Source organism: Aedes aegypti, chromosome 3, assembly GCF_002204515.2.
Source record: "Aedes aegypti strain LVP_AGWG chromosome 3, AaegL5.0 Primary Assembly, whole genome shotgun sequence".
Lineage (NCBI taxonomy): Eukaryota > Metazoa > Arthropoda > Insecta > Diptera > Culicidae > Aedes > Aedes aegypti.
Window position 1 is genome coordinate 109659074 of NC_035109.1, and position 21730 is coordinate 109680803.

The following is a 21730-nucleotide window of genomic DNA, read 5'->3' on the forward strand; positions in this document are numbered from 1 at the left end:
TCAAAATCCAAACACTGCTCAGCATCGTATTTAAAGCAGATAATACCTAATGGGTCGCCAAATTTGTGTATGGGATAATTGGGTCCTAAAATGTTTAATGAATTCTTGTTTTTATTTAATAATACGAAAGAGCATGTTATTGCAACTACTTTAGCAAGTTTTCCAGCTCAAATAACGGCTATAACATTTTTAAACTTCAATTTTAAAAATGGTTTCGAATATGAACCTTGACACTTGTGATCTTGTTTGACATTCACTTTTTCGACAAAAATGCAACAGGGCATATAGTTTGAACACTGGGGTTGTTCCTACACGGTGGTTTGCGAATACCCTTTAATGGGTAAAAAAATACCCATTATCGAATAGCAATCATTTCTGTTATAAAATAGGGGAATTTCGCAATCATGAGAAGGGTAAAAAATTACTCATTCTTCCAACTCGCATACAATATAAAAAAGGGTAAAATTTTACTCATTAAAGGGTGAAAAATTAGTTTGAATCGAAAAAAAAAATACAATGCTGCGTAACCATCATCAGCTGGCAGAAGAGCCATTTAATTAGAGCTAATATTAATAATGCCATCTTTCAGGACGCAAGGTTCCCGCAAGTAAGTATAATACTGTTAACGAATAACATATCCATATGGAAATATTATGATTCTACTTTAACTATTCCAAATTCATTTCATTTTTCCAGTTCTGCAACCGAAAATATAGACGAACCTAAGCTAGACGCTGCGAATGCTGCCGGTGTTATTAATATTAATGCAAGTGTTAATGTTTCTTTTTAATTTAGATTCAAATAAATACAGAACAAATAAAATGTTTAATTTCTATATATTTACTTTACTTGACCAAATGTTCTTGTTTGCATTACATTAAAACGCCCAGCTGAATATTTTTGCATAAAGGGTATATTTTTACCCATTTTGTAGTACAGTCGACTCCTCTACAATGGGTAAAAAAATACCCATCCATTGACAGAAACCACTTTTACTCTTTAAAGAGTAAACCGTGTTTACTCATTAAGGCTGTGAACCGTTTCACCAGTTCGTTTAACTTTTAGTTAAAATTTGACAGCTCGATAGTTATTTCCCCTCCGGTTAGAAATAACCCTACTCTGGAGCATGGTTAAACTTGACAGTTCGAAAGTTATTTTTTGCTCCCGTGAATTTGAGAATAACTAACCATCTGTCAACTTTGTTCTGAAATAACTACACGACTGTCAAAGCTCAAATGGGTCGACTGCGATGTTCAATTTAACCATTTGAGGGGAAAATAACTATTGAAATGTCAAATTTTAACTAATAGTTAAACGAACTGGTGAAACGGTTCACAGCCTAAATGTGGAGAGGCACTTCTAGCGGAAATGGGTAAATTTTTACCCATTAAAGGGTATTCGCAAACAACCGTGTATCTGACATTTCGGAAGGGACACGGAAAACAAAATATACCCAACATTTGAGTTTAAACCAAAAGGTGTGACAAAATCATAAAAAAATGTTTTTTGTACTTAAACCAATGAAAATCAATTAAAAATTGAGTAAACATGTGTTTCTGCCCTAAACTTAAGCGTTTGGTACTAAAATTGAGACAGGGCTTTAGGACCCTATTGGAAGTGAACAATATTGTTAATATAATATATTTACATAAAGATAAATAGCTATTCTATTATATAAGGCGCTGTACAGTTTCGATTTTGTGTGACGTTTTCACTCTTACTGACCTTATTATCACTTTTTTTTTGGTAGGGCAAACGATAGAGGAAGATTTTTACGCAGAGCTCTATACGGTAATATCTATATCCAAAACTAGAGCTTATACAAATATTGTAAAATATGTAAAAATTTGAAAATTATTCGCTATGCGCTAGACTTTTTTCATGTGTTTGCATAGTGAAATAATGGCCTGTCAATGCAGAAATAGATAAATCGTTTTGTCAGACAATTTTACTACACAAATATATATTTGCACGATTTAGAAACAATAATGATCAACTTAAATGCATAGAAATAAACAATAATCAGAAAATATTACCAAAAAATCCGGATAGTATCAATAGAACAGGCATCATTGGTTCTACTCATTGATATTCACTTTTGCTCTAGACACATGATTATAAATGCAATATTCATCCTTAATCCCAATTCCAAACAAAAATGTCTAAATTCAACTGATGCACCATTGAGAGAAACTAAAACTCAAAAAGACATGAGACGTCCCGCTCTAGTGGGTACATGTCCAATAGCAATTGACACCATTCGGCTGCATGTTTTACTTAGTTGGCGAGAATTCCGTCGGGATCAAAATTCGGCAATGCATCTCACGAATCAATGGCACAGTATAGGCGACGCATTCATCCCAGCCAGGTGACCTCCAGGCCGACTCACGTGTTTCCTTGCGCGACAGAAGGTCCTTGTAGCCTTGAAACAGATAGAATTCATAACAATTAGATATATCAGTTGAGAATTCAAGAGCCTTTCGAAGGCTAAAGTAGTATAGATTAAATTAGAGTTCATTCACGAATTTCATAACTTCATAATGAGCTGTAACATGTTAATATAACACCTACTCATCCCTTCAAGCGTTATGAAATCTGTGTATGGGCCCATACTCCCAATTCAAACAATACTTACACCAAATGTGATGCACATTGTACAGTCGACCAATCTGCGAGAAGAACCCAGCAAATGCTTCATCGTTATTTTGGCGATAGTTGATTGCCCGTGCCCAGTTGTTGCCCCACTCGATCATGGTGCCCGGCTTAAGCCGGTACGAACGGATCTCGTAGATGTTCTTATCTTTACGCAGTGCCAACTGTGGCCAGTAGCTGAACGCGAGTAGGTACTGCAGATGGCGCGAACGTAAGTACGTACCTCGCTCCTGGGTCAACTTGACATAATCCTGAAACAAATAAATTGGGTGTTATTACTGTACCACAGTCGAGTTTAGACTCAGAGCCACTTACAGGATCATCATGCAGAGCCTTTTTGGTTTGGTCAACCATCTCGAAGCCTCCGGTATAACGCCACAGATGCAAGCACTGGTCCAGATCGCCGACTTCTACGCTCCACGAGCCGATCAGTTCGATGGTTAGATTTTTCTTCGATGATACGATTTCCACCGATTTTTTGCTGTGAACGAAAGTTTTGTGCGAGGTCGTTAGAATAGGAATGTTTCGAAACTTATTTCTTTACACCGGGGAAATCTACAAACAGATAAACTGCCTGACAATCACCATGTCGTGGAACGAAGTTCAGGAAACTATTGTTTCGACGAGTGCCATACAATTTTCGAGGAGAAGAATGCTGCAATGCTGCAGCACAACACACAACGGTAGAGATTGAAGCGGAAACGGCAAATCCGCCTATTTCGGAACAAAAAGCACCGCCAAGAAGAGGTGTAATGCCAAGAAATGGAGTTTCTTTTCCGTTTTCAAGACGCGCTGAAGTTTTACCAGAAGCGTAACGCATCCCATCTTCGAGTCGCGAACTGAAATAGGAGCACTTTGAAGGACAAACGCTTAATTATTGAAAGGTGGAAGCCACACTATGATGAACACCAGAACACCGGTACAGAGTGTCAGGACAGCGAGAATGATGACTACGTCAGTACAGCGAACAGTATGGGAATCAAACGGCTCTCACGATGAAGGGATGTTAAGGATGCCATTCAACACCTCAAGAACATCAAGGCCGGTGGCAAGAATGGTATCAGAGCCGAACTTATCAAGATGGGCCCGGAGAGGTTTTTTTAAAGCCACCGACACGTTAATGCTTCTGTCTGGTACGCTGATCATAAGTACTGTGCAAAAGGATAGGACAAGAAACGGTCAAGGATTGATTCCACTACCGAAATTACTTGAGCTGTAAGCTGCTGAAGTCAGGTATCCACATCCTAAGTAGAGCGTTTAAGTACAATTTGTTGCTAATTACCAAAGTAATTTTGACAATCGATCCAGTATGTCACTATTTTCCTTGCGGAATAATTGAGCGGAACATTCTTCCGTACGGAAAAATTACAGCTCCATTTGATTTTCACGGCAGGCGTTATGAAACGTTACGAACATTCGCTCTACTTGTTAACTGGACACAGCTCAAGTAATTTGGACAGTGTTGAAGTATTTCTTGGCCATTACTTGTCCTATCCTTTTGCACAGTAATTACGAAGTGGATACTACCCATAAGAAGTAGAGGTAGTTTCATAACGTCAGTAACGCCAGCCGTACAAATCAAATGGAGCTGTCACTTTTCCGTACGGAAAAATGGGCCGCTCAGTAAGTAAAAGTGACACTTCGCTCATACTGGATCAGCTGTCAAAAATATACTGCTACGCGTTGAAAAATGGGTAACCCACGTGCGAAGTTTGATATTTGACCAACTTCGCCGCGTCGCAACTCCATTCTCCATGTTGCGCATAATGCACACGGTTGATTGCATAGATGCGCACTATAGCGAAGTGACTTGCGACGTGGCGAAGTTGGTCAAAAATCGAACTTCGCACGTTGGTTCACCCATTTTGGGTTCATTCATTTATTTCGTAACGCCGAAAACGACCATTTTTGACACCCACCCACCCCTTAGTAACACTTTTTGTATGAATATTCTACAAATTTTGTATGAGCCGTAACATCGTGAGGACACCCACCCAGTGGCGTAGCTAGGGTTTTCGGTTTATGTCATTATGATTAATTGTAAAAGAATGAGACAAGTCCATATATTGAATTAGTCGTTTAGTGGGTACAATGGCAATCAAGATATGTCCATAGGGACCAAGGTGGCGTACATTTCTGAAAAAAGCAAATAATTTTATAATGAGAAATTGTTTTCTTGATCATGGAATTCAATAATTTTGTTCAGCTCTATAATAATGATCGTAGGGTTCAAAATGTACTACTTAGTTATTTTAATGGCCAGTTTTTCATTCAAATAACTGAATTTGATATTCATCAGCAAAATTCAGTTAATATTTCTAGTTTACAATATTCTGCAAATGAATCCTACTAAAGAAGATAAATTTAAAGACAAATAAAAAAAATCATTTTATAATATTATGCCTGTTAGGTAACAACAACAGTTTTTACCATGACTTCCTTCAAAATTCGATAAATGAAGAATAAACGAAAATTATTGTTATGACGCTAGATTTTCAAATCGATTTTCACGAAATTTCGGCCATGAGTTCTGGATATGATCTTCGCGGATAACATGGGCAAGATTCTCACAAAATCTTCAATAGGTTCCCATAGTGCTCTAGCTAAAATTTACTTTGCCAAGGTTAGAATGGAATCCTGGACAGCATTTTCAATGTTTTCAAGATAGATTTTTAAGTTGAATATTGGGCGAAATTCTGAAAAAAAAAATCCTAGGCACAATTCTTTTAAAAATTCCGAGTCACAGAATTCTAAGCAGGATTTAGAATCCATGTATAATTCATATAAAATCTTCGGTATTATTATAGACTGAGGTAGACTCTTCAACATATACTGTGCAAGATTATCATATGATTTCTAAAAGGACTCTCTCAATATCCATCAGCATTTGTCTGTTTTTTATTTTTTCATTTCTACAAGAGAAATTTGCTTCATTTACTGACATCTGTCAAATTTCATGCGAATATTTGAGCATTTAAAAAATTGACTGCGTCACATTGTTAACTATTGCGATTTGACTCACGATTCAGAAAGGTTGGACAGGCCTGAAATAAGCTGTTGCTGTATTAGTTAATTGAAGATTCTTAGGGGAAAGTCCTGGAAAGATTCAAGAACGTTTAATTATTCTAAAGTAGTCGTCAAAAATAATAATTCGTATGTAAATCAAATAAGGCGTTACGGAAGAATTACAAAATAAATGATTTTGATAATTTCTTCATTGTTTATAAAATTATTAAAAACGTAGATTGAAAGCTACCTGAGAATAAAAAATATTTTAAATCTATCCAGGATGTCTCGTAACATTCCGAAGCATATTTCATAGCTCAGTGATAACAACCCCTCATTCAAAAATATGTGGCAAATCTATTGAAAATAAAAACTTAAGGGATAAATTAGCTGCTCCAAAAACGCTTAAGTGCCTCACAAATTCAAACGTCAAACATTGTGCACCCAAGTTCGATGTCAAATATGATTTGTAGCAGTATAATTTCATTATATCGGTGTATTTTTAATTCAAATCCAATGTATATTTTTTGTTCAAGAATAAATCTACAAGTTCAATAAAAAAGTGTTTTGAGAAATCTATAATTAAAAAATATGATTGAAAATGTGGATTGCATATGCAGAAATATTTTCTTCCAACTCTTTTTAGGTAATCCTCAAGTGAGCATTCTTAATGATTTCCAGTATATCTCAGACAGCTCTATTAGACATTGATTGTTACATATGTGCTTACATCGCGTTACTCTATTGATTTGAATGTTTTGTTGAACATTGATTGATTTGAATGTTTTGTTGAAACCTTCCTCGTTACTATCAAATAATTTAGCGATAAATACTTAGAGAAGTCCTCAAACTCGCATTAGCTTCAATTCTTGTTGGAACCTTTTTAAGTACTACACTACACAAATCAACAAGTGAACATTAGACTTGACAGGACTACGATTTTGGGGCCCCCAATATTGAGGTTTATTTATTCGAATAAAGTGTTTAACTATGAACCCAAAATAGTGATTTTTGCAAGCAATGCGATTAGATAAACTGTTTTGCAAAATTGAAATTGTTTCCAAAATAGACGGACCCATATCACATGTACTAGTTGAACAGGGGCCCCTACAAACTATCAATTCAGGCATGTTCATAATTGGATTTTGCATACATGGTTTACATATTAGTTTAGTGGTAGACAAATTTTCAATAGTATGAGGATTTTTTCCACGATTCTGGGGCTCCTAGAAATATGGGGCCCGGTGTGGACCGCACCCACTGCACCCCCTAGCTACGCTACTGCACCCACTAACCCCTTCAGCGTAATGAAATTTGTGAATAAGCCCTTTTAGTCGCGAAGCGGTATACTTTGGTAGAAAGGATAAATTTCATTTGAGCGCATTACGTTTCAGGTGCATACCGTACATTCCAATGGACGATTTGCCCTTTGAAGGAAGCACCTCACTAGACAACGCCCAGTGTCGCAGTCGAAATACGTTCTTGACGAAAAGTTTTCCGGACTGAAGTGGGAATCGACCTCACACTCCTTGACACGATGCGGCTAAATGCTTGGTAACACTATCCGCACGGCCACGGAGCCCGCTTGTCTGCAATGGTTGATAGCCAGAAACTGGGATTCGGAACAGCTGCCGGATGTGAGAAAGTAAAGCGTTATATGTCCTATCTACGAGTTCCTGGAAAGTTATCGAGTGGTTTCGGGAAATATGGAAGCAATATTTATTGAGAGTTTAAAAAAAGCTTCCATGTCGTTGACAGGGCTGGTAGCGATCAGACAGCAAAATAATAGTGAATTCAATGACAAAAATAATTCAAAACGTGATTTCAAAACTAGTCAAAAAATGAGTAGAAATGAATAACCAATCTACATATTGGGTGCACTTGGAATTTAGAGATCTGCAATTATTTGAATTATTTCTTAACAGCTATCTGTCCTGGATAAGGCTTGATTGCCATTAATGGTCAAAAAAAAAAACGCATTGGAGCATGTTCTTCTCTTTTTTTACGACACGAATAGTAGCTTTGTATAGGTAACTATTGAAAATTTGTGATTGTAGTGGGAAGAAAAATCTTAGATTATCAAATACATGAACTCCGGAAAACAAACTCGTGATAATATTTTTAGCGAATTTTTTTTCATGAGGAACTTACTGGCCAAAACTCATTGAAGATTTTGAAGTAGAGGTACAGAAATAATTACTTGGATACATTTTATTAACAAATCTGTGGAACGAATCAAGGGGGAATTTTCTGTTGTCGACAACATTGTGGTAAATTTCTTTAAAAAAAGGTTGATAAATTTCAGAATGCAAAAAGAAATCTCAAAAACTTATTCAAATAGTCTCAAGTCAGAAAAATAAACAAACTTACTTTATCGATCCTACGTGTTTCGCAGACAAAATTGTAGACGTTCCGCTTTAAACCAACTCAATTTTTCACTTTTTAAACGTTCTAAAAGTAAAATTCCCGGATTTACAAAACGGCGTAAGGTAGATTTTCAACTTTCGCTATCTAACCACTTGTGGTGGATACGGGACTCCGGGCCACCGCCCGAGTAGATTTCCTCTAGCATAAGTTTCTTTGAATAAAGGAATTCTTGTTCGGACCTCATTCGGATCACTCGAGTCATTTAGTATCACGCCCCGACATATATCGTCAATGGACTCCGCCATCATCATCAACCAAATAAGATAACAATTCACACTACTTTCACCGCTCCGTTGTTTGGAGAGACAAAGTGACTTGACCACGAATCGAAAGAAAACACTACTCGAGTCGATTTTACACTGGTACAAAAACGTCGTATGTAGCTAAATGAAACGGCTTATCATTTTGTAATATTTTTTTTTGTGGGGAATAATAGAAACTACCTAGTTTTTTTTAACGCTAGCTAATTGTATACAAAATTAAGCCAATGCACACGACTAAAAATGTTAAAAAATTGATTTATTTTAATACACTTTTAGAAGACATGTTGTGATTCTTCTTATTCAATTTTCTCTAAACGGTATGAAATTACTTACGTCGATTTGGAAAAGTTATCGAGAAATCCTATAGTATAATTCAAAATTCAAGAACAAACTCAAGCCAAATTTGTGACAGAATTGGGTCCTAAAATGTTTAATGAATTCTTGTTTTTATTTAATAATACGAAAGAGCATGTTCTTGCAACTACTTTAGCCATTTTTCTAGCTCAAATAACGGTCATAACATTTTTAAACTTCAATTTTAAAAATAGTTCCAAATATGAACCTTGCAACCCGGTGCTAGGCAGCCATGTTTTCGTGGTCAGCATCAAACTCAAGAGCAACAACGTACATTGGCCTAATGATATTAGGGAATTTTTCCTTCAATACTAAAATGTGTTTTTAGCTAATCACATCAACCCAAATTGCCTTGCTGTACTGCGATCCAATAGTTTACAACCGTTTGTTTGTTAGAATAACTGTTGTTAAGCGGGAAAAGAAATTTTTCGAAGAAAAAGATTTCGCCATCATCGATTGTTATTTCTCAAACGGTTATTTGTTTACAAACATTGAGCTGTCAGTGGGAACCAGAGATGTTTGCTCGTTATTTTTCAATGGGGTTGTATGGGCGGTGTCAGGAGGCTGGAACCTTGACACTTGTGATCATGTTTGACATTCACTGTTTCGACAAAAATGCCACAGGGCTTATAGTTTTAACACTGGGGTTCTTCCTATCTGATATTTTGGAAGGGACACGGAAAACGAAATATACCCAATATTTGAGTTTAAAACAAAGGGTGAGACAAAATCTCAAAAATCATAAAAAAATGTTTTTTGGACTTAAACAAAAGAAAATCATTTAAAAATTGAGTAAACATGTGTTTTTGCCCTAAACTTAAGCGTTTGATAGGGGGGTGGGTGGGTTTTCTTAAGATGTTACAGCTCATATAAAATTCGTAAAATATTCATACAAAATGTGTTACGAGGGGGTGGGTGACCATTTTTGACGTTATGAAATTTGTAAACGAACCCTTGCATGTAGCTTTTTTTTAGGTTTTTATTAATGTGTTTGAATGGGTTAACCACAAATAAACACTCACGGAAATATTCATCATTTTGTAAAACTTGTGAAATCTCAAGAACTTATTCAAACAGACTCAAGTCAAAAAAGTATACAAACTTACTTTATCGATTATACGTGTTTCGCAGACGAAATTCTACACGTTTCGCTTTGAACCAACTCGATTTTGCACTCTTAGAACGTTTAATTTCCGGATTTACAAAAGACGAAAGTAAGATTTTCATCTTTCGCAACCTAACCACTACTTTCGCCGCTCCGCTGTATGGAGAGACAAAGTGACTTAACCACGAATCAAAACAAAACACTACTTGAGTCGATTTTACACTGGTACAAAAACGTCGCAAGTAACTGAATAAAATGTCTTATAAGTTTGTCATAAAACTTCTGTGGGAAATAATTTTATATCACGTTGTCAAAATTATTATCAAAGATGCATGTACCTCCCTCGGATTTTTTTTTTTGTCGAGAATAAATATCCCTATAAAACTTTCACGCCCTGAAAGTTTAAAAATATTCTTTCGGGAAAATTCAGGGTGTCAATTTATATTATTTTTTTCAATTCCCGGATTTATCCCGGATGTCCGGATTTCGAAGCAGTATAGCTAAATACATAAGATATGTTGAACCACTGAAAATCTTTATGAAGATTATGAATATTATATTATTTTTAAGCATATTGATTGTCAAATACTACACTATTGCTCCATAAATATTGGATAAATAAGTAGAGGGTTATTTGAATCTAATCACTAACATATAGGAGGGGTTTTAAATCACTATCATTTGAAAGGGGTAATAATCATTTTTTTTAATGTGGTTAGTTGAAACGGTTTGAATTTTGAAAGGGTTTTGGGCAAAGAGATATAAGGACTGTTCATTTTATAAAGTGGACACCTTGTGCATGCTGTATCTTTTTAATTTACCAATGAAATTTCAATCGGTTTTCTGCACATCGTTTGACTAGTATTGTACAATGTTGTGATAATAAAAATTCTCCAAAATTAATTAAATTTCACACGAATATGGAACAACGATTAGAACGGTCGGTTTTTGGAGGTTATCAAAATCAATGATTGTTAGAAATTGGCTGGAAAATTCGACAATTTATATTTTTTATTTTCAAAAAGGGCTTGTTCTTCGAAAGTATCATCAACTAGAAGCCTGATGGAAAAAATCCAGTTATTTTTGGAACAACAATTTTACAGATACAATAACATCATTTTCCCCCTATATTTTTAGAGAAAACCATTTTAAAATTGAAGGGGATCGGTATGAGTAGAATTTTTTGGTTAAAAGTACGTCCTGACGGAAGTCCTAATATAGTATTAATATGAAAAATGACTTACGCCTTCATAGAGTTACTTATTAAGTCCCCAGGTGACATTTAAAGCACAATAGATACACAATTGCTTTATTCTTAGAAGACCTTTCAAAGTACATTGACAATCATCAAAATTGGCAACACTGCTGTAATAAAATCGACTTCATTTTGCACCTATTATTTTTGTAACATGTTATTCTAAGATTACCAATTGAAATTTTCGGAGAAAACCATTTACAATTTGCTGCAGATCGATAAATATGCGTACACGATTTTAAAAGTATGAGACTTTTTAGTAAAACTACCATAAACAGTAAAATTTGTGCTTAGGACTGTGGTTTAAACGCACGATTTGGCTCTCGTTTGCACAAATAAGGTTTATTTAGTAAACCAGACCAGTTTTGAACACGCTTTTTACTTTCCTCTTTTGCTGGGAGTGAAACTAGTGAAAGGATGGTGTATCAGCAAATTTGGCCATAAATGGGTGCATCACTAAAGTTACCTAATGTCAGAGAATGGTGGAATATAGTTGATTTTTTTTAAGCTATACCTTTTGTAGAATAGTAAAGGATACAAACATACAATATGTTCATAAAAATTAGGATTTTTGTTTTGTGAAAAATAATGTTAAACTTTGACGAACAGCTTTTCTTAGGAGTTTTTGGAAAAAATATTTGACTCTTCAACCAAAAGCATTTTTTAAGATCTTATATTTTAATAGTATTGTAGAATAATAGTTGAACGATGCACAGAAAACCGATTACGATTTTATCAATAAATAAAAAAGATATAGCAAAAACAAAGTGTCCACTTTATAAAATGAACAGTCCTTAAACGATTTATAGAAAAATCTCAAAGACCAACAATATAGATATTTTTAGCATTTTTTTTTTATAATCAGAACTGAGAGGTTGCTGAAGTAACTCTTAGGCCAGGTCTTTGATTGCATTATAATTCAGTCGAAAAATCACAAAGCATTTGGCAAGAAGTCGTGAAAAAATTTGAGGAAAATCTGCCAAAGATCGGGCTGGAAAATCAACTATTGTTATTATAGGATTTTGCTGAAAAATATTTGAAATCGTAAATTATCTCTCTAGCAACTATATTCGTGTTGTAAAGTGCGATGTCAGGCAATCGAGCGAAATTTTCTAGTTTCACCACCTTGTGCTTTTTCCCGGTGTGTTCTGCGATTTCCCGGGGTTTTCCACTTTTCCCGGATGGATGACAACCCTGAAAATTGGATTTCTTCAACTTTTAGGGTTGTTTTCCATAATAAATTCAGAATACCCAACATTATATTTTATTTTATTTTATTTTATTTTATTGATGTACAAGGGGGTCAGGGGCCAAGTCTCCAGTATAAGTTTGAAAACTCATACCGTCCATAATACACCGGGGGATTTGGAGTTCGGGAAGTAGGCAACGCAACATCTTTGACCAGAAGGTTCTTTAAGTTTTGCTTTTACTCTAGACTTCCCCTACACGTATGAATGATGCAAGGTCGAAAGAACATGGAATCAGTCATACATATTGTGCATTCAGAATAACTTTGGACCGAAGTTCATAAGAGAAATGAAATATCACCGAAAGTTCGCCGAAGTTCGGCGTCGGCATTCTACCGAAGTGCTACACCGACAAAGGCAATCCTTATGCGTCGGCAAAGCACCAAATTAGAATGCCGACGCCGAACTTCGCCGAAGTTTTGACTGCCGAACTTCTAATTGTCACTCGAATTGTCAATATAGCGGTAGTGAAGTGTTTTGCCTAAGGATTTGGTAAAGGAGGGATTATGTGTGGTGTTTTGTAAATAGCTCTGTGGAACAAATGTGTTATTAGTAAATAATTAGTTAATCTTATTTACCTCAATTAGCAGTAATGATTAAATAAAAATTATACTCATTATTTTCTAGGCCATTACGCTGCCATGATAAGGGTTATCCTATCTATCCGATGACTTGTTCCTCTTTCTGTCGACCAATACGCTGCCATGTCTTTTTTCTCGTTGTAATGGCGGGTTAGATATGAAAACAAGGATAAGGAGAGAAGAAATGTTAGTGATTGTTACATGCTTTATTGCTGTATTGGCTTACAATGAAGTCATACAAAATTCGCTCTTTGGATTCCCATGATAACAATCCCCATGCAGCTTTCGAGAAACTCCATGCCAATGATCACTGTACGCCATGTGCGGCATTCAGGACATCTCAACAAAACTGACGATAAACAACATCAACATAATCCAAAAGAGCGAAAACCTTAATGTTTCAATGTAGGACAATTTAGCTTTACTGCATGTGAGAAGTTCTTGGTGATATTCTCACAACGGCCATTCAGAATGGTTCGACGGATGTAGATAAAAGATCATTATGATATAATTAACGACGACATGTTAGTAAGCTTAGAACGATTATTGTATTTGCAACTGTTAATTTAGATAGTTAAGCTAAGGGTCGATTATTGTACATATATAACTTATTATAAAAGCAGAAGTAAAACGCGCACGCGAAGTAATGACCTTCCATCCCATCTTCAAGTGCTCCCCACAAGCACAACACTTCATTCTGGCACTTTAGAACGTCCATGTTGTAACTTGCTCACACAAGAAATCTGCCTCGACCAAGTTGGCAGAACTCGCCCATACCCCTTTCTGAACCAAAGGACAGGGAAATTCAGAATACCCAACATTATAGACAAAATATATGGGAAAATTTTCGCCGACACAATATTTTTAAACTTTCCATTGTAAATATTTTTGTAAAAAATAGGAGGAATTCCTTTAAGCATCGCTTGTGAGACCGTTGGACGAATTCTTGAAAGAATCTAAGAATAATCACTAAAAGAATTTCTAAAGTTCAATTTGTACAGGACTTCCCGAAGAGATGGTGTAGGAATCTCTATAAAGCATCTAGTTACACTATGATTGTTTGCAAGGAATCTTCCACAAATTCACAAGATACCTTTCCTACGACATATTTCTGATAAGTTTTTTTATACTGGAAATTTATTTGGGAATTCAATCATAGTTCGAACAAAAACTCGTCCAGATTTTGCTTCGTAAACTCTGATTAAAAGACCGGCAGGGATTACTTAAGGAATGTTTGTAGAAACGCTTCCAAGAAGATTCGATTAGGAGTTACAATAACTATTTTGTTTCTAGAAAATGCCACTGAAGTACATACCATACAAAGCTCAGAAGATATATAGCTACAACATGTGAGTTATTTAAGAGACAACTGTGAGAGGCGAATAACCGCTTTTGCGGTTAAAGCCTCTTTGAACCAACTAATGAATGAATAGCTACAACTAGGAATTCCAGAATTTGAAGAAAAAAATAGCAGCAGTCCCCGAATATTCCATAGCAATAGTGCCCAGGTTTGGAGCTTGTTTAGAGAGGTTTTGTTATGCACTGTTATCCCCCTGATATAATCAGAGCTGTAGCAGTTGACAATAAACAGACTCTCATGATGTGTTGCAGATTATGATGGTTACAGAGAGCGATAAGTGGCTACAAGTTTATTTTTATCAGAAGAATTTCCCGATTGAAAACTAAATTACCGACCGCATATTGTTAGATATATTTTAATTTCCGATTTTTTGTCCCATTTCCAGAGTGTGTGGCCACCCTGTAAGAGTTTTCCCATAAACTTAAAAACGATGTTGCAGTGTTTAGTTCAGATACCCTTTCAATCAGAATTCACGAAAGGAATTCCGTCAATGATATTAGCAGATAAAGATAAAGACCTTCTATCAGCCCTGCGTTTTATTTCCAAAATATTAATTACTCAATATGTATGCAGAGCTGTTTAAGATAACATGTGCATACGTTTATTCATACAAACAACACATAATTCTATAATTCAATAGGTGAGAGATAATTACAACAATACCTCTTAGCTAACTGATAAGCCGAACTCGATTATAGCTGCTTGTAATCACCAAAAACAGAATACAAACCCAGCGCTAGAATGAAAAGCTCATCGTACTTACTAGTTGTCCATGTAGGGCCCAACCGAGTCCGGGCGGATGTTGTGCGTGTGCAGTTCGTAGATTATCTCCTTGTCGCTCAGCATCCGGCTGTGCGATTCCTTCGTGGGTTCGATCTTTCGGACCAGTAGCTTGCTCAGCCAAGATTCCGATCCATCCCGGGCGAGCGCCGCAGTGGTCGAAAGGGCCCTACGGAATGCATTAGTAAATTATTACGCCTCATCTCCATTTGGGGTCAATAATGGACGCAAGTCATTACCTAACCGGTTGATGAAAGGCTTTCACCATAAGTCGTAGCGAAACGAAGGTCATTCTTTGGCTGCCGTTTGGACGATTTCTTCAGCTGAACACTTTTGTTTATACGGATATTAACTATAATTGCGCTAAGTAGCGAAACTTACGATCGAGGTGTTGGTAAAATTTTAATGAACGCACTTTAACTTTGAACAAAAATAAATGCAATAAAAACAATGCAGAGGATCGGTCGGCTTTTACGTTTCGTCGCACGGATGAAAACTGATAAAAACACCCATCGCGATTCTGATGGTTTTGACGTTCCGCTTTGCGAGGGCTTTCGCTTTGTGAAGGTTATCGTAAAGTCGCACATTCGCACAGTGAGCCTGGTGTTTTAAAGCGTTCGGACAAAATCAATTTTACTGAATTATTTATTCAAGGTCTGTTCAATGAGGAATTTGAAACTGAGGGAGACAACAGTGACGGATTTTGTAAAAAACTGTCATCTGATCGCTACTGCATTTCGATGCGATAGTCTGATGCGGAATCTCTTGAATTCCAATGGAAATCTCTGAGATACTTCAGGTTTTTTTTTGTGGGAATCGTTGCATTTCCGTTCCATTGGCGAGTTCATGACAGAAAATATTATCACATTATTCTAGAGATCCATCAGACACTCCTCCATGGATTACATCCATGGTATGTCTGAATTAAGTGAGAAAATTCGTTCAGTAATTCTGTTGGTAACATTTTCAGAAATTTAGAAATTCCAAGAAATGCGGCAGACTATAAATTTCTATTGGTATTTCATTTTCTGCTATTAGGTTCTAAATTATGATGGGGGATCTATTCGATGTTTTTAAGAATTCCGTCATATTTTTCCACAACTTCAATAAAAAAAAGAAGTTGGCTAAACATGTAAAAAGTTTTTTAAATAAACACTCTGTTGCGATATTCGAAAGGACACCGATTTGTTAGTTGCTTGTACGGCAGCTACAAAGCTGAAATTTTATTAAAGAAATGTTAGCAATTACTTACAGAACCTTCATTTTTACTCTTACATTTTCAGTGACTTTCGAATTCTTTTGACATTGGGGTTATGTTTTCTGCGTCCAAACAAGTTTGATCTAAGTGATTTTAAAGAAGTAAAAAAATAAGTATCGAACATATTCTCCGAATTCATTTCATTGCTTTACCGAAAACTAATCAACTGAACGTATAATCCAATGATTTCTGATTCAAACTTTATCTAAATTGTGATTTAGCTACAGGGCGGCCTTTTCATCCGCATGCACGCTTCTTGTTATTCCTCGATCTCCTCGCGTTCGGGGGACTTGACAGTAGCATCACTTTTGTGCCCTGTGAGTTCGGCAACATCCTCCAACCCGTGAGCTCCTGGAGTCCCCGAGTAGCTATCCGTATTGTTGGTCTTTTCTGAATTTACATCCAAAAGCGCCAGCTTAACAGCCGGCCTAGAAACGATTCCATTGGCGGTTAGCACCTTAGCCCTCCTAACCTGGCCGTTCGCTCCAGTAATCGTCTCCAAAATCCGCCCTCTAGTCCAGCTATTTCTCGTTCTCTCATCAATGATTACCACCAAGTCACCTGGTTCGAGTGGTTTAACCTTTTCGAACCATTTTGTGCGTCGCGTTAGCATAGGTAAGTATTCTACCACCCACCTAGCCCAGAACTTGTCTACAACCCTTTGTGTAGCTTTGTGGATATCACGCAATCCGCTACTTTTGTCTACGAAAGCGATTTCTGGTTGAGTTATCCCGGTGGACCCGTACAATAAAAAATGATTTGGAGTCAAGGATTCACTATCTGCTTGATCCAAAGGGACGTATGTTAAGGGTCGCGAGTTGATTACTCCTTCCGCTTCGAGTAGTATTGTCTCGAGCATCTCGTCACTAGGATGCGGCGTGCTGTCCGAGATTACTTTCATCGCCGATTTAACCGACCTTACTAGCCGCTCCCACGGTCCACCCATGTGGGGGGCTGCCGGAACGTTAAAGTGCCAAGTGGTATGTGCGTTAGTGAAAGTTGAAGCACACTCGTGATTGATCTGTTGCATCTTCTGTTGTTCTTCTGTCAGCTGGCGGTTGGCGCCCACGAAATTCGTGCCATTATCCGAATATACCTCGCGTGGAGCACCACGCCGCGCAATAAATCTCCGAAAGGCCATTACGCAGGACTGTGCTGATAGACTGTGAGTAACTTCTAGGTGGATAGCCCTTACAGTAAGACAAGTGAATAGAGCTACCCACCGTTTTACCAAGCTTCGTCCTATTTTCACTTCAACAGGGCCAAAATAATCAACCCCAACAAAGGTAAATGCGCGCACGAAGGGTGTAAGCCTAACTTTCGGCAGAGGTGCCATCATCGGCGGCTTTGGAGTGGCGTTTCTTATTTTGCAAAATTGGCAGTTTCGTGACACCTTTCTAATCAAACTACGCAGACCAGAGATGTAATATTGCTGGCGCATTTCGTTATGGACTGTTTCATGATTTCCGTGTAGTAGGCGTCGATGGAAGCTGTCAGTTACGAGCGTGGTGATTGAATGTTGTTTGGGCAGTACCACAGGATATTTAGCAGAATACGGTGCTTCTGGAGCCGCTTCGATTCTACTCCCCATACGGATGAGACCACAAGTATCCATGAACGGATTCAGTCTGTATAGAGGGCTAGATGTGATGACAGGTTCGTGATTGATTAGAGCTGCTATTTCATCAGGATACGCCTCGGCCTGGGCTTGTCGTAGCAAAGTGAATTCGGCCGTCAGGATCTCGGTACCCTTTAGTGGCGATCCTCTCTCGCCAGCTGGAATTTTTTGCCGTAAGATACTCACCGCACGATGAACGTACGCTACAGTCCTGACCAGACGTTTCCAATTGGAAAAACGGGTAACATCCACCAATGGAACCATTATACTGCACCGATGCAAAAACGCAGGACGTAGCTCTTCGCTGGTGATGCTCTTCGAAGATCCACGCAATTCCTCGGGCCATTCATTTTCATCCTCGATAAGAAATCCGGGTCCGGAAAACCAACGATTGTTGTTGTCGAATGTTGGGCCGGACGACCACTTCGTTGCTTCGTCCGCGACATTTAAATCAGATGGTACGTACTTCCATTCTTCGAGGGTGGTTAGTGAAAGTATTTCACCCACGCGAAATCCAACAAACTGGTGGTATTTTCGGCTGTCTGAACGAAGCCAAGCTAGCACGGTGGATGAATCCGTCCAGAGGCATCTTTTGAAGATTGGCAGGCTCAAAGAAGAGCATAATGATTGCATTAAGCGTGCTCCGATCATCGCGGCCTGCAGCTCCATTCTCGGGATAGAAAGGGGTTTTAGAGGAGCTACTTTAGTTTTCGAGGCCACAAATGCACATCTCCTCCCGCCAGAGCAGTCTATTCTCAAATATGCCACGCAAGCGTAGGCGGATTCACTCGCGTCCACGAATATGTGAACTTGCAGCTGTTGTAGTGTGTTCGATGGAAAGTCTGCGAAGTAGCACCTTGGTATACGTATCTCTCCTATGTGTGCCAGCAGCTCTGACCACCGATACCATGCATCAAGAAGGTTTTCGGCAATCGGCTCATCCCAATTCGTTCCTGCCCTCCAAATCTCTTGCATTAGAATTTTTCCGTGAATAGTGAAGTGGGATACAAATCCTAATGGGTCAAATATCCTCATTATGAGCTGGAGCACTTGTCTCTTGGTGGGGATCACATTACCGTTGAGTAGCTGCTGACTATTTAGGCTGGAAGCATCAAACGTGAATACGTCCTCTGCTGGATCCCAAAGCAATCCTAGAACACGATCACCGATGATTTGCTTATCGCAGTTAATCGGTTTGCCTGACAACTCTTCCGATTCTCCTATGGCCAAGAGAACTTCCGGTGAATTTGATCTAAATTTCCGGATTTTGAAACCGGCGGTAGAATGAATGATCTTTACTTGGTTCACGAGTTCTATGGCCTCCTCTACCGTATCGGTACTATCGAGAAGATCATCAACGTAATGGTTTTTCGTGATAGCGCTGGCAGCTCGTGGATACATCGCAGCGTGTGCTTCGGCGTTCACATTTTTTATGTACTGCGCCGAGCAGGGTGAACAAGTAGCACCGAATGTGGCGACATCCATAACGTAGACCTCGATTTCGCTATTTGGATCACTGCGCCACAGGAACCGCTGATACTGCTTATCATCCAATCGTATTTCGATTTGGTGGAACATTTCGCAGATGTCACCACAAACTGCGATGTTCCTTTCTCGAAATCGAAGAACTACTGCCACCAACGAAACCAGCATGTCTGGCCCCTTGAGAAGGAGATCATTGAAGCTGATTCCTTGTACCTTTGCCGCTGCGTCCCAAATGAGTCGGATTTTTCCGGCCTTTCTGGGATTGACTACTACTCCTAATGGAAGGTACCACACGTGTCGTGGATCTGCGTCCTGTAGTTCCTCCAATGAAGCTTTGTGTGCATAACCCTTTGCAATGTAGCTCTCAATCTGTTGTTGTACATTCTTCGCCAGCTCAGGATCACGCGCCAAGCGTCTTTCGAGGCTTTTCAAACGGCTTTTCGCCATCGGGAGACTATCAGGAAACGATGGGCTATCGACCCGCCACAAGAGGCCGGTTTCGTACCGACAGCCTCTCTTGATCGTTGTTCGCTCCAAAATCTGAACTGCACGTTTGTCTTCATCGGCCTCCGGTTTAACCGTCACCGCACTTTCTTCAACCGCAAAATAGCTTCTCATTGCTTCATGCAACGACTGATTCGTCATGGTTTCTTGAACATGATGATTCAGGTGAACGAGCTGTGCATTATTGGACTCCTTTCCGAACACGCACCACCCTAGCCTGGTTTTGACGACGACTGGCCCTTCATTCGTTCCTTCATGTATCTTCAAAGCGGTAAGCAGACGCACGTGCTCCAAACCAATGATCATCCGAGGAGCTACGTTTGAGTAGCTCTGAAGAGGTATTCCTTTAAGATGCGGGTACTGGTCCACTAGGCTTTCGTAATTGAATGATTGCTTCGGTAGATGCAGATCTTCGACCGTTAGAATGTTGTCGATGGCATATTTTTGTTTCGAGTTCTCGCCAGCGATGGTTAGACTAACGCTCTTTGAACCTTTTTCTTCCCTCTTGATATTGCCGGTCCAGGTTAACCAAAAGGATGCTGATGGTCCATCGAGCCCTAACTGTGCAGCGACTTCAGCCTCGAGAAGCGTGGAGCTAGAACCTTCATCCAGAAACGCAAAAATGGTGACGGTTCTACCATTAGCGAATAGCTTCACGGGAAGGTAACGGAATAACGAGGCTGAATGACATCCGTGGTGATTTTGGTGAGCTTGCACGTTGGCATCAACTTGCGGTTGTATCTGCTCGTGTTGTGTATGCTGCGCATGTAACATAGGATGGTGACGCGATCGACAATTCTCCAGACCACATTCCTTCTTCGACCGACAAGGCCATTTCCGGTGAGGCACTAGACATGTTCTGCACAAATTCTTCGATCGAACAGTCTTCCAGCGAGCGTCAACAGACAGTAAACGAAATTCATGACAATTCGAGATTTGGTGACTCTCATCTTCGCAATAGTTGCATCCTTTAATTGAGCGCTCTTGATTTCGTTCTGTGGTTTCGTCATTCGCTTCGTCCGACTGATCGTTAGAGTGAACAAACAGCTTCTCTTTATGTTTGTCCGGACGATATCCCTTTGTACTTCCATAATACGCTTCCGAGGTTACAAGCAAATCCGATGCCAGAGAGACAAGATTCGACATGAAAGAATTGAATGTTACCAAATTGACGTCTGCCTGTGTCTGTTTAAAACTGCTCCACTGTAGTTTGAAGTGCGTTGGTAACTTCTCCACAAGCTCGTTGAGGAGTAGCGGGTTTGTCAAATGGGTTTGCTGTTCCGACATAACCATGTGATCAATCAAGTACTGAACTGACAATCCATAGTCCACTATCGATTTCAAGTTGTCAGCTTTCGGAGCCGGCGAGGATCGAACACGTCTGAGGAGTGAGTTGAGAAGAATCTCGGGTCTCCCGAATAGCATTCGGAGAGTGTCTATTACACTGGCAACTGCCGAAGGTATCAGCAGACGACTTCGTACTGTATCGAGGGCATTTCCCTTAAGGCTCCGTTGTAGTCTTGCCAAATTCTCGGCGTCGCTATAGCCACAAATCGCAGTAGAGTTTTTGAAGCTACTATAAAAAATGGGCCAATCTTCCGGGTCACCGGAGAAAACAGGCAAGTCTCGTGCCATGACTTGTCTAGCGGCGAGTTGAGATGCTGTGGGGCAAGGCAATACTGGATCAACGTAGGAATTCCTTTGGTTGTGCCATAAGTCTTGGTTCAATACAGGCATCGGTTGTGTTGGTGCGAAGCCCTCTGATGACTGACCGAACTGCGCGATGTCGGGTTCCACAGGACCGGTTGGCAAGCGATACTTACACGTTTGCTGGC

General features: G+C 38.8%; 1 protein-coding gene across 1 annotated transcript; it reads right to left on the reverse strand.

Annotated features, from left to right (window-relative positions):
- Positions 1 to 1938: 1938 nt before the first annotated feature.
- Positions 1939 to 15562, reverse strand: LOC5570055 (protein NipSnap). The gene is made up of 5 exons (XM_001658844.2): positions 15270 to 15562; positions 15014 to 15199; positions 2968 to 3133; positions 2636 to 2903; positions 1939 to 2422 (listed from the first exon to the last, which is right to left on the reverse strand). Exons 1-5 carry the CDS (start codon positions 15320 to 15322, stop codon positions 2274 to 2276), a joined length of 822 nt encoding a protein of 273 aa, XP_001658894.2. The 5' UTR covers positions 15323 to 15562; the 3' UTR covers positions 1939 to 2273.
- Positions 15563 to 21730: the final 6168 nt, after the last annotated feature.

What these genes read in the sequence shown, in the direction of transcription:
- LOC5570055 (XM_001658844.2), bottom strand. Translation starts at nt 15,322, where the DNA reads ATGACCTTCGTTTCGCTACGACTTATGGTGAAAGCCTTTCATCAACCG. An exon ending in GCCTTTCATCAACCGGTTAG is followed by an intron (nt 15,200 to 15,269) that starts GTAATGACTTGC and finishes TGCATTCCGTAG; the next exon opens with GGCCCTTTCGACCACTGCGG. An exon ending in GGGCCCTACATGGACAACTA is followed by an intron (nt 3,134 to 15,013) that starts GTAAGTACGATG and finishes TTTCGTTCACAG; the next exon opens with CAAAAAATCGGTGGAAATCG.